The sequence below is a fragment of the Scomber japonicus genome, chromosome 17 (assembly GCF_027409825.1).
Source record: "Scomber japonicus isolate fScoJap1 chromosome 17, fScoJap1.pri, whole genome shotgun sequence".
Taxonomy (NCBI): domain Eukaryota; kingdom Metazoa; phylum Chordata; class Actinopteri; order Scombriformes; family Scombridae; genus Scomber; species Scomber japonicus.
The window spans coordinates 16380843-16397741 of record NC_070594.1 but is presented as its reverse complement, the minus strand read 5'-3'; the positions used below and the strand labels follow the sequence as shown (position 1 = coordinate 16397741).

The following is a 16899-nucleotide window of genomic DNA, read 5'->3' as shown; positions in this document are numbered from 1 at the left end:
CTATACAGTAAACGGTAGATGCTATTATTATTTGCAGGGTTCATAAGCCTTTGACAAGTCTATGTGACCTATTCAAGCACAGCTATAAACAGACCAAGAATACATACCAAGTAACAGCTCATTTTCAACATATCCTTTAAACTAATGGTTTAAAGGATAGGTTCTTTTCAATAGTTTTTCTTTTTTTTTAGTTATGTCTCAAAACCTAGTCAGGCATTTTTAACATTGAAATAGTACTGTTGACTGCTGTCATCTCTCTGGCCATTAAGTTTCAAATGTAATTCAAAAATGTATTCTACAGGGTTTTTTAAGTTAATCTGACACTTTCCAGCACAGTCTTTTTTATTCCAGAATTCTCTCCTTTTGATACTGTTCCTCCACTGCAGCATAGCATGAAAACACAAAGAGGATATTTAGTCCAAAAAAGAGACTTTGGAAGAGGGTTATTTAACTAATTCAGACTGCTGACACCTTATATTAATTTCTGCTTTAGTATACATTTTACTCTGGAGTTTGTACCTGACTTTTCAGACAGCTGTGGAAAAATTGTGAACTTTCTTTTAAAGTGCATTTGAGAGCAAGGCATATAAAGATTGTTTAAAAGATATTCAACACTATGTTAAATATTGAACATGAGTAATGTAGGTCAGACTGTTCTACACTGCATGGGCACACTTTCACATAGTTGCACTCTAGGTTAGTGACTACCTGCATGACGGCCTACTTATAAAACAACATGGTTAGTATTTTGTTGCTGGGTATCAGCTGAGAGCTGTTTGGCAAGCACCATGACCTTTCATTCTGCTGCCTACACTGCATGTCCTTTAGCTAGGCGGCTGTATGCGTCGACAAACAACCTAAACAAATCTGACAAAGACCTCAATCATTTTTCAGAATGCTGTACTAAACTGGTCCCTATTTTTTTCTTGTCCTCTACAGAACAGCCACAGAACATATATAAATTTGTGTCAGCTCTTCTCACTTAGAATATATACCCTTTCTTTTTCATATTATTTAGGACTACTGGACTACTACTGTGTTTGTGTGTATGTTTGTGTAATGTTTGACTCTTATGCACCACAACAATAAGGCAAATTCCTTGTGCAAAACTACTTAGCAGAGCACTTCAACAATCCTTAAGGGTGCCTGCCAAACAGCTCAGATTCAACAAACAGGTCAGACATGTCAACGATCTGCACGTTAACTATATTCACACCTAAAGCAACAACAACTGCTGTCCAACTATTAGTCAGTAAAGGATTTTCAATATGCTCCTGTATCACATGGACTCTTTTGTGTCACTTCTTTTTTGGACTCTTCTAAGGTTTCAGGCTGAGCTTAATATCAATAAACGCCCTAGTGTAAACATCTAAGATTTCAGTGCTGACCTGGTTCCTACATAGGTTTGGTCTGCAGTGGCTGACCCCAAGCTTTTGTGTCCTCTTGTGTCTGCATCTGTTACATGATGCTATGCAAACTATGGAAACTCTTTCAGTACACAAACAACAAGCAAAGAACTATGAGAGGTCATCCCTCCTCAGTGGTACGTAGGTTTTCCTTGCAACCAAATAGTACACAAACCCAACCTCAGCAATATCGGACCTCTGTTTAATATGCTTCCTGTATTTGCTCCTGTATTATGCTGGTGAGAGAATGAGATACTAAGTAGCTCATGCTAAATGCATATGGATAATTCCTAATGGCAAATATTAAAAAAGATAATAAGCAAAAAAACCACTTCAAGATAGATAAACCATTTATTCAAGCATGAATCATTGCTACCTGAGGACTGACAGGCAATGCCTAAAAGTGTGCTTGTACTCTATATATATCCATATTTTAACAATAGGCTACACATTTTTATCCTTACAACGGCCTGGATCGGTGACAATGTTTTGCTTTCCTGCTTATTTTCCAATCATTTCCTAAGGCCAAAATATGTCATAGTACAGGGGGAGCTTGGCATAATTTCAAATGCAATACTAGACCTAAAACTTTGCACATTGTTATCATGATTACATGACCTGGGGCTTCCTGACACATTTGCACTAAGCTCCAGTTTTACACCAAATAAAATCATCATCCCTTTGCTCTGTACTCCATTTATCCACACTGGTATAATTTGGCAGGTAACATGCAGGACTGAGGAACATCAACAGTACAACAGGAAGTGGACTCACTCTAATTGTTTGAAGCATGGAAGCACAATTCTTTGGCTTATATGCACTATTAAACCTGCCAGTGTGGTTATTGAGTCATGAACTATAATCCTGGTTGTACTAAAAATAACAGTAACAAATAAGTGGTCTGATTTCATATATCTACTTATTGTAGTTGTGGATGTGACTCAATATCACCATATCTTTTTTTTCAAGGGAATCAATGATATGATGATGTACTTACACATACAATATGGGTAAATACACTGTGGATGTCTGCCCAGAGGGGATGTGCAGTTTTGGGTCTCTATTGCATTATTGACAAATACACAGTCCAGATGGTGTGAAGTATAATGCTGTAATTGATGTATACTCAGAATAAACACGATTCGCTCAATTTGTCAAGAAGAAAAGATCTAGGCCACCACATTTTGGCAAGCACAGTGTGGCAGAGTTGTTCAGTACATCATCAGCCTGTCACATTAGCAGGACATCAGGAGGGAAATTAAATGAAACACAAAGAAAGGCAAAAAGATGAGGCAAAGGTATGTAACTTACAGGTCTTTCAAGTGATGGTGTTTCAAGTGATGGTTTTCAATGATGGCTCCTAGCCAAAACAAGTCTATATCTTTGTGTGTCATGAAATATTATAATAGGAAAGTGTTGCTTGTAGTGACAAACGTACAATTATCACCCAATCTTTAGATCCCACTCAGCTCTGTGTAGCATTATAGCACCATTAAGGTTGTTGTTTTAGCTTTACAGCCTACGTAATGACTGTGACAACCAGTGCATTCTCTGTAGTCAATTGAAAAACAAAACCCATTACATTATCATCAAAAAAAGCGTAAATAATGTGCATAATTGTGATATACTTACTTACTACTCATCTTTTAAACCCATGTTGTTTTGGCTTCATTTTGAATTGTCATTTTGCCTTTTCAGACTGGTAAATATAGTGCTCTCATTGACATGCATCTGCAAACATTTGGCTTTCTGTTGCCAAATAACTCTCTCTCTCTTTTTTTTTCTTTTTCTCACCCTTTCTCCACATACACATGGGGTTTCTTGGCTGAATTTGTTTAACCTGCTTGAACTCAGCCTTTTCTCAGGGCTCAGCTTCATCTCAAGGCTTATCTACTGCAAAAACCCCAGGCCGTCTGCTGTGGAAAATTCCCTGAGCCCCAATGTGGCAGAAGGCCTTGAGAATTGGGAGTGTGGTGAGAGGAGAGGCTGGCTGTGGGAGAGAGGGCGCTTACCATGTGTGACACCTGACATTCAAAGAGAGAAGAGGATCATTTAAACAGCTAAAAAAAGGCAAATGCCACAGACACAAAAACCAAGAACATATATTTTGACTCAATGAACAGGCATTCAACCATAATTTGAGCTCTGATTTCAAATGTCATACCAGACAACTGTGTGTTGGTTTAAGCAATAAATGCAAACATAGTGCTCCATCTACAGAAACTAGGACACAAGGTCAAGTCAGGATAGGATCTTTCCCTTTTGGTCACCGTCTGTGACTCTCTTTCTCTTGTCTAATCAAATTAAATTTCTTAATTTCAGTTTGCTTCAAAATAATCTTCTCTGTCTTTGTCTATCTGTGTGTCTCTCTCAGAAACGTGCACAGTGCCTTTTCCAAATAAAAAATCTGATATTCCCTTTGTATATTAATAATTAAAACACATACAAAAAGATAACATTTGAGAGACTTATTGCATTGGGCTTAGGCCTAAAAACACAGAGAAAACGGCTGTTGGCACTGACTGTTCTCTCCACATACATATCAATGAGTACACCCCCTATCACATCCTTGTAGCCAGCAATGAAAACAGATCCTTTATGTTTTCTACAGGGCTAGATATTCCAGTTTCCTCATGGATATAAAATGGAAGGATGCTCTATTTTCATTTCTTCATGCGCCTGATAAGTGAGGTGAAAGTGCTTGGTTTGGCTGGTGCCACCGGCAGTGTCCTCAAAGTCACGTACTGCAGGGTGAGACCTGCTTCAATAAGCCTTTTCCTTCTGAATGAAACATCCACAAAAAGGGGCGAGATGAAAGATAAATCAAGAAATGGGAGGAAATGGAGGAAAATGTAATACTTGCTGACTTGCTTTGTTCCCATTCCGTTTCTAAGATTATGGCTTGGTGGGTGTGTGCAGTGTTGGTGGTGCAACTAAACACGTTGCTTTAGACCTCCTAACCTAACTTTTGGGTGGTATCCATTTCATCACACGCTATGCTCTAGGAAGGCATAGCAGTGCTTATGTGTGTGTGCAATCACACAGTGTGACATAGTACAATACTCCTTCCCTAGCCAAAACACAAGAGGGTGGGACACACATTCTGGCTCTGTGGTGAACCACCAGTGGACGTGATTTTAACCACTCGCATTACAGATAGGGCACTTCCTCCGGTGTACTCTCTTTTCCTCAACTGGCACGACTGCCGGAATGGTGCAGTGTAACATGCACACATGCTCATCAACATGCATATTGCACCACCCATGTCATTTTCATCACTCACTGTATTGAGTCATGATCAGATGTTAAGCAAGGAAACATAAGGGGTAGGGAGGGTGCTGACACATGCGAGAAAAATGTGATCAGGTGATGATAAAGCAAGCAAATGAAGATGATTACTTAAAAGATTATTTTACCATTAAGCAAGTGTCAGATGTGAAATCACTGGACATTGAAGTTACCAACCATATTTTAGAGACTTGTACATTTATGATAATATGCATATTTTTTAATAATAACTGTTAAATTTGTTATTTCTTTTCTTTTTTCACTACAAGTTTGATATAGTAGCTGTTCTGAAGCTTTAGATCATATCACACAATCTGTTCAATTATTTCACCACCTTCAATCTCAACTTCTAAAACTCCTTGAAGTGCTCTGAAAAATTAAAACTTGAACAATGAAAAATTTGACAACAACTGGGAAAACACTAACACACTCCGGAAGAAAACTGTGTAATATGATCAAAGGCCCCTGAACAGCTAGTAAGTAGACTTAATTGTAAGGCTGTTTTCTCAACTACATTACAAGCATTTTACAATATGTTTTAATTTATCAGGTGGAACCTCATTTCATATAGGGACATTTTGGGGGGCTCTTTCATATGTAGAATATGTGGTGTGATCATGATGTCTTTTTATAAGGGACACAACTTTCATATTCACATAAAAGATACTTACAAACTCAAACTGAATTTTCTGATATTCCCATGTGAATTAGGGGAATGCTATATTCCACAGGTGCTTTTTCATAACAAATCATGCAACACTATTATTCAAACGGACTACTATACAGTTCAGTAAAGTATATGTTTGTTTCCTGTCAAACAGTTGTCCAGTTAAGCTTGCTGAAGTTCCTAATTCTCTCTTCAAACATGTTGTCCATCTACCACATTGGACAGTTTGTCACTTTTTTCTTTACGTCAGCAACTCAGACATAAAAACAAATCAATGAGCTGTAAAACAGTCACTTTGAGTACTTCTGAGTTCACATGACGCAGAAAATCCTATAACAGAGAAGACTTTGACCAACATGACTTGTGAAAAGTACAAAGTGTGGTGATAAAAAGGTAACGTTTTAACTTCTTTATTGGCAAAATAAATCTATCTGTGGCCTTATTTTGCTTGTTACGAACTTGCAAAGCCGTCATTCCAAACCTTTTACTGACAGTGTGTCACAGATACTGCCATGAGTTACTGCATTCCAGAGACAACAATGACATAACTCAGACGCTGCAGTCAACACAAAAACACACTGAACTACATGTGGCATTCATACAAGGTGCTTTAATTTGGGACAATAATCTACAAATGTGACTTAATTAAAAGCTCTAGTATTCAAGGGGGTGGGAGGAGAAATTCATTTTTGAAAATGTTGCTGACAAAGACTGATGGGTATCAAGACAAACCTTCTCGATGTGTGCACCTACTTCAAAGAGAAAATGTTCCTCTATTCAACACATGCCTCTGCTGTCATCTTCCTTTGCGTTTTCAGTGTTTGATGGTGATACTCTTCACCTCTGTGAAGAAGTGATAGGAATCCTTCCCTCCCTCCCTCCCAACACCAGAATTCTTCATCCCTCCAAAGGGCAGGTTCAGATCTCTCACCAGCCAGCAGTTGGTCCACACCAGACCTGCCTGTAGCCGCTTGGCCACCCGGTGAACCTTCCCCACGTCTCGTGACCACACAGTGGCTGCCAGACCATAGCGGACCCCGTTACCTTTAGAAACAGCTTCATCCTCTGTGTCAAAGGGGCTGACGCAGGTGACAGGACCAAATATTTCCTCCTGTATGACTCTAGAGTTGTCAGACATGCCTGAGATGACAGTGGCTGGCATGAAGTAGCCATTCCGGTTGCGTTCTGGGAGGTCCAGCTGGTCAACCCCCTCACCACAGTGGACGATGCCACCTTCGGATTTGGCAAGTGCTACAAAGCTACGAACCTGAAAATCAAGACAGAAAGGCTTATAAATATGAGTAAAGAAAAACAACACATCATTCCAAAAGTTGTTCTTGACAGTTTAAGTCCCCACCTTCTCCAGGTGCTCTTTACTGATGAGTGCTCCATTGTTGTTGCTGGGGTCAGAGGGCAAACCGGTCTTCCACTTCTTAGCTGCAGCTACAAACCTCTCAAGGAACTTGGAGTAAATACTCCTCTCTACATAAATCCTACTAGTGCACAAGCAGATTTCTCCCTGAGAAGAGTAAGAAAGAAGGATTTTCATTGAGGCACTTATTGTTCAGAAGGTTGTTCTAAGGCATTTACCTCAAAACAAAATATTGGCTTTGATCGCCCTCATGTGGTAAAATAATCTAACTGCACCTTTATCACTCTTCTTCATACAGGTAGCATCCATTCAACACTCACAACACTCTTTTCTTACCTGGTTGGAAAAGCTGGAGCGAACAGTAGTTTCAATGCATTGGTCCAGGTCTGCATCAGCGAAAATAATGGCAGGGTTTTTCCCTCCTAGCTCCAGTGAGAGCTTCTTACAGTAGGGGGCAGTCCGCTCTGTGATGCGCTGGGCCGTTGCCGTGGAGCCGGTGAAAGAAATCAAGGGGACCTCAGGATGGCCAACAAGGGCATCGCCTGCTTGTGGGCCAGTCCCAAATATGATGTTGACTACTCCTGGAGGAACACCTGGATAGAGAGACAGAGAGAAATTTTAAATAGTAATTCTATAAAGTGAAAATTGACCATGTGCAAAAACACTATAACTATCACCATTATGGTTTCGCAAATAATTCATGAGAATATCTCTCTAACTTCTGTGTATATAATCATGTGTTTCCTTTGCATTGTGGGTGTTGTAGTCCTACCAGCCTGCTGCATCAACTTGCACATCATCCAGGCAGTCACAGAGGTCATCTCACTGGGCTTGGCTACCACTGTGTTGCCAGCAGCGATTGCAGGTGCAATCTTCCAAGTCAGTAGGTACAGGGGGAGATTCCAGGGGCTAATCAGACCAGCTACACACATACAACACAATTTAAGAACACATATAACAAATACATCCTTTACAGGTTTTACTGTGAACATATGGAGCTCTCACCCACTCCCACAGGGCAGCGGATAGTGTAGTTGAGGCAGCCCATGTGGTCCATCTGGCTGCAGTCGGTGGTGTGGTGGAGCACGGATGATGCAAAGAAGCGGAAGTTGTATGCAGAGCGGGGAATATCCACAGTCCGTGCAAACGTTACTGTTTTACCTGTAATGTTGCATCAAATACACAAACTGGTCAAGATAATACACTAATAATCATTTGCTCAAACACTCTTTGGAGGTTTTTGATATCAAACATTCATCATTTAAAGGTCACATATTATGCAAAATGTACTTTTTCATGTCTTTTCAACATAAAGACTATTTTTTTATCCTGCTCCATCTTTCAGTAAATATGTGTGCAAAAACACATTAATTATTTATATTTAATTATTTAAATAAGGCTCCCTTTCTGATGTCATATAGGGATCTGTTGAAAATCCACCTCGAGCCCTTCAGGTGCCTGACGGTCCCTGCCCAGTGAAAACAAACTGAATTGAATAAAAGTTCTGTTGTTGGCTGCAAGAACCAATAACATGGTCTTTATAAGCTTCCATCTTCTGAACAAGTTCCTTTTTTATGGAAATGTACCCACAATAACTGGATTGTTTCTTGCAGGCTAGCCTGTTGAACCTGGCATTAGCATGTTGCATGGCTAATATTGCCAGTGATGTTGATGTTGGTCTATTGAGTCAAAATAAACCATGTGAATGATGATCCTCATTTGAAGCTAACTAACAGTAGTAAGTCAGATGTTTTTTTCATTTTGCGGTTCGTGGAACTCTGAACTGCAGTGCTACCTTTATTGTTAACCATTGGCCCATTCTGCTTCATGATCCTTGCTGTTGTGTGTGTTGCTGTTGTAACATTATGTAAATGTACTTCATAGACATGTCGTGAAGATTACTATACATGTGTGAAAAAGTAATGGTCAATTTCCTTTCCTTGGCAACATTGCATAACTTTGATTTGCACCCAGCAGTTAACTTGCGTCAGGCATCAGAGGACGTTAAAGATCAATATTAACTTGATGGAAAAGGATATGTCATCTTTACTATTTTTCAAATTATTCAATACCTAACTGACATTGCGTTTTATAAACAAAAGTCATAACACCTTGTTTAAGAACGATTTTGCTGATATACCCTCCTTCATCCCCAGCACCAAACTATTTGGTTTGAAGGAGATGAATGAGTTGTCTTTGGCCTGCAAGGAGACAGCTCTGTCTTTAGAGACTGGTGGTGGAGGCAGAGTGTTGGCTGGTGTATTGAAGGTTTTGTGAGAAGGTAGGCAATGACCCAGTTCAGGTGGTTATTCTTTTCTTCCACATTTAGAGCCTGACTGTGTTTGTGTCTTAATCAGGCTATAGAGTAGGCTGTTTTTGTTTGAACTATGCATTAGTTGATTGGTTAAACTACAAAAAATGATCTTAGTTTGCCATACATAAACCTTGCAACAGTTGTGTTTGTTTTACACAATGGTCTTTCCTTTTGCACTATACGTACAGGTCAGAATGTCCCTTTTACCCATGCTTTGCATCCATGACACAATAGGCTTATGTAAAAATATAATGATATATATAATGGTTAGATTGTTGTATATGTTGGTGTGAGTGTTTACAGCCCTGAAAGTACAATATAAATCCTAATGTTTTTAATGACCTCTCAACCTAGCCTATGCCACATGTCCAATACCTTTTGTAAATATTAAAATAGTTTGAGCACCCACGTTTCCCAAAGCCTAAACCTTTTCTGTTTTGTAACTCCATGAGTTTTCCTCTAGCACCTCCCTCAGGCCAAATGTCAACTGATCAAACAAGACATCTGCAATTTCACCATATTTGTTGAGTATTTTCATGTTTAGTGTCCCCACTACTGGTATAAGCCTAAAAGCAATAAAATCATCAGTTTTATGTACTAGGATATGTCATGAACATAAACAAAGATCCACAAAAGATTATAGGACAAAATAAACAACCTTTCAAAAGCAAATCCATCCATCACAGTTCAGTGAATTCAAAAGTATCACTTGTCATAAATAATTGTAAAAATATACCAGTCATCATTCACTACTTAAACAACATAAAACAAAAACTACATATGAGGGTTCTGAAATGTTGGTGCCAAATAATATTACATTCAAGGATTTGGACATATTTAAGATAAACTAGCCTCTTGATGACATTGAAAACAACTCCATTTTGATGTGCTGCTGCTAAGTAATTGATTTACTGACTGATTGGTGGGTTGATACAAAACAGTTTAAGACACCTTGGTCTCTGGACTCAGCCTGGGCAAACTCCTCCAGGTGAGCTTCGATCAGGTCAGCCAGCTTGTTGAGAATCTGTGCTCGCTGCTCTGGGCTGCGAGCAGACCAGCCAGGGAAAGCTTCTTTCGCTGCTGCCACCGCTGCCTCCACCTGCACAGTCATGTTCATTCATATTATATTCTGAGATTGTTCTGGGATTTGCACATTGATCTGCAGTTACCAAACTAATGATTAAGCCTCACATTAACTTAAGATAAACATCTAAATATCTTGGCCAGTATGAACAAGAGGAATGATTACAAGAAGAAAACATGCCAATCTTCATTTGGGCACCTGACTATTGTTTCAAGACAGACTTGAAAATTAATTAATTGATTTACTTCTAAACATATTATACATGTTGGAAAATGGTTACAGAAAACATGTGAAAAGGCTGATAACTATGCAGTACTGAATTGTGGAGGTACAGCCTTAAACTGTTTCTCACAAATTTTTCCTGATTTTCTGAGCATGCAAAAAAAGGCTACCCCGTGATGTAGTGGCGTACCCTTGGTCCCTCCCCTACTATATAACACCGAGAGTCCGCTCTCCTCAGTGGTTAACCTGGCTTGTGGCGAGTTATGTTACTACATCTAACACTACTACTACACTCTACAGTTAGCCAGTTAGCTGAGTTAGCCGCCAAGCTAACAGGTGAGCTAGCAGCAGAAAGAGCTGTAGTCCATGTTTCTGGTAGAGGTGGTGACTTTGATTGACAGGTGACACTTGGTAGGGGACAGGGTTCCGCGACCTCGGCACGCCCACAGTGTTTGGGAGCAGAGAATGAGGCTGATTTTTAAACAACTTTGAAGCCGAATTTCATATACATGGCAATTTTTTTAATCATTTAAATTTGGAAGGGTGGTTAACAACACACTTTTCTGTGGTATGTCAAACTCAGCACACATAGGCCTATTTATTCTTACTTTACACAGACTTTAAGGTTTATCAATATGTGTGTTCAGTGTGTTTAATGATTACTTGACTGTTGACTCTGTAAAGAGCAAAGGTGCTTCCCTGTTTTAGTATAAGCTCTCTGAAGCAAAGTTCTTTGTGCAACCTCTTATTTAACTGGGACCCCATAATAATATAAAGTATGACACAAGAATTTGCTTTCCTCATCTTTTCCTTTGCCAATTTAAATTTCTTCAACCAAAATATAACCTTGCACTAACAACTCTTATGATAGAATGCAGCAAATCCTTGCAACACTATCTTTGACTATCTTTACAAACTTTATGAGTACAATTTTGGACAAAAACAGTATCACAATCTGACACAAAGACAGCTGCAGAAATTAGTCATACAGACTTCAGCATGGCCTCAAAAATGATTTGCTAAACACAGGGCAAATATACTGATAATGAAAAGTGGTCCCACCAGTAAACCTCATCTAACCCTACAAATATTGTTTAACAAATTAAAATATGTCTCAAAAAACTATCACAGAGTTATACTTTTACAAACCTTAACATTATAACTTTACAGAGTTATTAGTGCAGGCCTTTAGCAGCAAAGGAAAGTTCAATGTCAGTATAAAAAGGCTGTTAAAGGTTCAAGAAGTAAAGTACAAAATGCATAAAGGTTAAGTACAAAATGCATAGTGCAGTGTAATCAAAACAAAACAAAATCCTGTGTTATTGGGAAGTCCCACCTCCTCCTTGCCACTGTCTGGTACTTTGCAGTAAACCTCGCCGGTGGATGGGTCAAAGGAGTCGATATGACTCCGACAAGGAATTAACTTTCCTCCAATGTAGTTCTCCAGAACCAGGTAGCGCTGCTCCGAGTTTTTCAACATGATTGTCAAAATTAGTGCTACCAAACAAATACAACAAACCAAGAAAATGACAGGAGACTGAAGCAGGCAATGCTTCAAATCTGAAAAAGAGAACTTGACCGGACCCTGGCTCCACTACACCTCCCACTGCAGATTGCACAACAAGCCACACTGTGCTGTGCGGTTAACTAATTATTCTCCCAACAGAACAGCTGATTGGAACATTCTCATAGAAGGCATCATTAAATAATAGTAAAACATAATCCTACTGTAATTGGAGAGATGGATGTTTGTCATTCCGTCTGTGTGTCCGTCCATCTGTCCATCCGTTGACCTTTCTCCAACCCCCTGCATCTTCAAGGGAGCCAGCCATATGACATTTTTTCGAATTCCATTACATGTCAACTTCAATTTCTATATAATGTTAAATACATAGTCTGCAGTTATACTTTTTATTTGGGACTCCGGAGCCACAGCAACCAGGGAATATGTTTTCAGCCTCTGACGAGAGGCGACGTTTATCCACAGTCAGAAGTCACGTAGGAACAAAACACAATCCACACAGTAGATAATGCTAATTCTACAGCTACAGTTTGATAGTCACTCACCCATACAGTCTTCCAGTCTTCATTGGTTTATGAATGAGGGTCAGGGATCAAGTTGTTACCACGAATACACCATTGCGGACACACTTCTGGCAGTGGTATTTTTTGGTAGTTGGACAGGAGGTAGGCCTACAATTATTGTTGATCTTCATTTTTTACAAAAGGCTGCATTCATGTTGGTTACCACTAAACAGCCAATCTGCAAAGGACATAATCACTATATCTGTAAAGCATACCAACAATCAACACATTTCTTTTTCAACTGTCTATTAGGTTAGAGTGGGATGTGAGGTCTCCACTGAGGTTAAGGTGAAGTTTAGGTTTATAAACAACTTCAGCAGAGAGCCAGCAACCCAGGTCACGATTTCTGACTGCCACATATTTAAAAACAAGGGTGTTGCATCTTCATAAATTATCCACTGTCCACAAGTTGAACTTTATTTCAAAGATTTTTATGTCTTGCAGCATTGCACATGTATCTACTCTCCGTCTTCCTTCCTTCTGTCTACTTCTTCGGCATGCTTAACATTGACCTTAGCAACAGTCTCAGTGCGCCCTCTGCTGGACTCTTAAGTAGTGCAACATAATGTATATGGCTGTCAACTCAATTTATAAACACCCAAGGACTAATAATTATCTCTGCAGGGAGTATCAACTGTAACCAATGTAAATATATAGATAGGTAAATAATAAGTGTAAATATACAAACAACAAATGATTATCTGCAATACCACAAAGGGAAACAATATTTTTCCAGACAATACTTAAAATATTACCTTTTTCTGAGGTAATGAGTATTCACATTTCCCTCTATCATTACTCATCTATACCAAGATACAGAAATTATTACTTAGGTTTTAGTTTTTAACGTGATTGTTTTCATTAGCAACTACTGCACAATGTGATTGCACATTTAAAGCTTAACCCTTTCATGCATTGGGTCCACTATATTACAATTTAGTCTGTGTGACATAGCCTATATAAACATTTTTCAGAAATCCCATTATCAATATATATTGACTTTGTTAACCAGTGGTGGGTCATCATGCATCATCTCATTTTTAAAAACTGTCTTGACTTTTCAGCAGCATGCTGTGAGGTCAATTGCCACAGAATGAGACAGCAGAGGTCATCGGAGCCACCTGAGGCTACAGGTACCTTCTGATTGACCCTTTCATGCCTATATATGCATATATTTCACTTAATGTACAAATAAACGTAAACATATTGCTGCTTCACTTTCTTACCTACCTGCTAGCAGTGCCTTGCTAATAAAATATCTACCTATCTAACTAATTCATCCCACAGCAACTCAATAACAATTATCATGTACATACACCATCTCATTCATGCATGGCCTAACATGTCCTTGGTTATGTGGATCTAATTTCAAACAACTATCTGATGTAACTACACTCATAGATTATAATTTACTCAACAGCATAAGAAACGCATTCGAAATATTTATTTTTCAGCTGAGCAACGTGAGAACCATCGCCACCGAAAGAGATACATTCTTCTCACTGCTTGAATCTATGATGTATCAGTTCTGCCTTGGTCCTTGGTTCTGTGACATTATATGACATCCTGGGAAATTCGGTGACACTCGAACAGACATTTACTTAGGTTAAAGATTAAAGTTAGCCATAAAGGATGGGCCAGAGGCTATTTCTCCAGACTGACCATTTGTTAAAAGCTAGTCATAAATGAGGGGTCAGGGCTGTGTTTCTTGACTGACCGTTTGTTTAGAAGGTGGAGCTTTTAGAGACAGGGACCTATATATATATAGTTAGCTTAGGAATGCAGACAGGGAAGAGATTCAGTTTGGGACCAGGATTCTCTCACGATTGGATGTTTGACACTGTTCTCTTTTGTAATAAAACCTTTAAAATATACAAATGAGACGTGTCAGTGGTGGTTTCCTTCTTCATCAACACATCAAGAATCTACCTATTATTAAAATACACCTCATCTATGAGCGTATGTCTAAACGTGCTGCAGCGACCAATGGGCGCATTGTTCTAGTAATAATAATCCACCTCAGTTACTCAGACAAATGAACTACTATTAGAAAGGTATGAGAATTTGTTTTGATGTAAAAAAAAATAAGTTAACTTATATGTATTTCATTTTCAGTTACTTCCTGTTTATAATTAAGACAAATAAGATGTGTTGGACACAAACTCTGACTTTTCTCCTTCCATTCTTGGCCTTGGAAACATAGTTGACAAAAACTAAGATTGTACTTACACAATTTCATGATAACTGGGGCAAACTCCATCTGCTAATGAAGAACATGTGATATGATCGGAAGCTTCAGAGCAGCTACTAAATGGACATTGAGGTAATATTGTTTTTTCAAGTTATGAAGACCAGCAGACCTGTTGGATAGTCATCTTCTCATTGTCTCCTCTGTCCAAGGTTCAGTGTGATTAGTAGTTGGAGATTTCTAGCCATTTTAATGTTAAAGATTAACCATTTTTATGGTTTAAGGGGGACTTGAGTCTATCCCACCAATGCATGTGTGAACATCACAAGTTTTACTTTCATAATTAATATAATGTGCATTTATGATGAGCACAAGGCTAGGCCACAGCGGAAAAGCCAAGCTACATACTGTTCTTCAAGAGACATACTGAGAGGTTAAAGGTGCCCAAGTGTTTGTTTTAGGTTTGTCTACGTGAGTCTGACAACCGTGTGACTGCCAGTTTTAGAAAGTATTGACTCAGATAGAGCAGCGTTTGAAGATGAAGCTAGTACATTACTCATCCATTTACAGAGAAAGTGATTCATCATCAGGATATGGGCAACCAGACAGCATTTACAACGGCTCTTTCCCTTGTTCCATACCCCCCCTCCCCCTTTCAGAGGTCTCAGACACATACTGGACTTCACTGTATTTTTAAATATACTTTGATGTAATACAATACTGAATAAGGTATAAACAGCTCTGTCAGTGTTGTGAATAATACAAAAGGATGAGGTTCACATAAGTGTGTGTGTGGTGACCTTGCAATAGCTCAATACTGACATCTAATGGTACCTGGAGAAATTGCAAAATCTTTCTGTACTGTACTGTAAATTCCTCTACATGGGGCATTTTGGTTGGATTGTATCAGGGCACTGAATATCATTATTATCAGCCAGATGATATTCCATTAAGTGTTCTTTGGCCCGTGTTCGCAAAGAAACTACACAGTCCCACTGTTGCTCTGTGATAATACATTTCCCTTTGGTGGGAATATATCACATATGAGACCTTTGCACCAGTCATATTATACAACTTTAAAGTGTTTGTGGCTGATGCAAGTCAAAGCAGGTGGCAACTTTGGTAAAGACCGTTATAAAAGGTTATTGGTAGTAGCACAGTGAGTCTTATTAGGTTAAATATAAATTGGTAGTGCAACTGTCTGTGTTGTTTGTGTCAGATAACCACGCAGAAGAAGATAAAATAAGGACTACGAGTCATTGCTTGTGCATCACTCAAAAAACATGCCAAATTATGAACAGAAATGCAGAAAATAAATACAATTCCTAATAACGCTATAGAGCATAAACTACATTCTAACAGTCAAAGCAACACATCTGGCAGTCTTGACAAATGATTATGAGCAGGGCTGATGTTATTCTATCCATTCTCTGAATATATCTAATCTTTACGTACATTATCTGAGATTGCTCATTGTTACTCAGAGACATAATCTGACAACGCCTGTGCACATTTATGTAGCTGAATAATGCCAGAGTCCCAAGACCCCACCCTGGACCCTTCCACAAAATGCAAACATGGTGTCTGTCATATGGGCCTGTGTGCAAGAAATCTTCCTATTTACTGTTCTTCTACCTAATTTGTGTCTTGTGCTCACTCCAGTGTATATCACAGTTACATTTTGATGGTGTTTAAGGTTTTTGCAGACAGGCATGTTCACTTTGTGATAATTTCTAAATTCTCATAAGCCACTTAAACATCAAGCATAAGTCTGATTTGGCATCCATTCCCTTTCCTCCTTTCCATTGACTTATTAAATTGTTATCTCCTTTGACCTCTCCCTCTCTCACACCATTTAAACGGAAATGTGTTTGTGTCTTTCTGTCACTTACAAAGCAGTTTGTACTATAATACTGGAAGAGCTGAGCAGCTGGGAGCCACCCTCAAATACACATGTATCACTTTAGAGTCTACAACTAGATCAGACAAGCAAGATTAATTACTTTTAAACTTGTGAGCGTTTTTTTTTTTGTTTGTTTTTTTAATTCTGAAACATTTTAGCTTGCAAATCAAACTCCTTAAGATTCTTGGTGACAGTATCACCAATAAGATCTGTTTTTTGTGGTGCTTTCCAGCCATCACCTCTATATTTTACACTTCCATATGCATTTGTTTTGCAGAATTTAGTTATTGCTGGAGTACAGGATGCTCATTTCCACACCAACCATAAACCTGCGTCAAGTATTTGCTCAGGTTGACGGAAAGTTGAATTG

General features: G+C 38.8%; 1 protein-coding gene across 1 annotated transcript; it reads right to left on the bottom strand.

The window, feature by feature from the left end:
* Positions 1-5107: 5107 nt before the first annotated feature.
* On the bottom strand, positions 5108-11937 carry aldh8a1 (aldehyde dehydrogenase 8 family, member A1). Its single transcript, XM_053336991.1, has 7 exons — positions 11690-11937; positions 9999-10146; positions 7739-7894; positions 7506-7655; positions 7070-7326; positions 6719-6880; positions 5108-6628 (listed from the first exon to the last, which is right to left on the bottom strand). The coding sequence occupies exons 1-7, from the start codon at positions 11831-11833 to the stop codon at positions 6176-6178; spliced, it is 1470 nt and encodes a 489-aa protein (XP_053192966.1). The 5' UTR covers positions 11834-11937; the 3' UTR covers positions 5108-6175.
* Positions 11938-16899: the final 4962 nt, after the last annotated feature.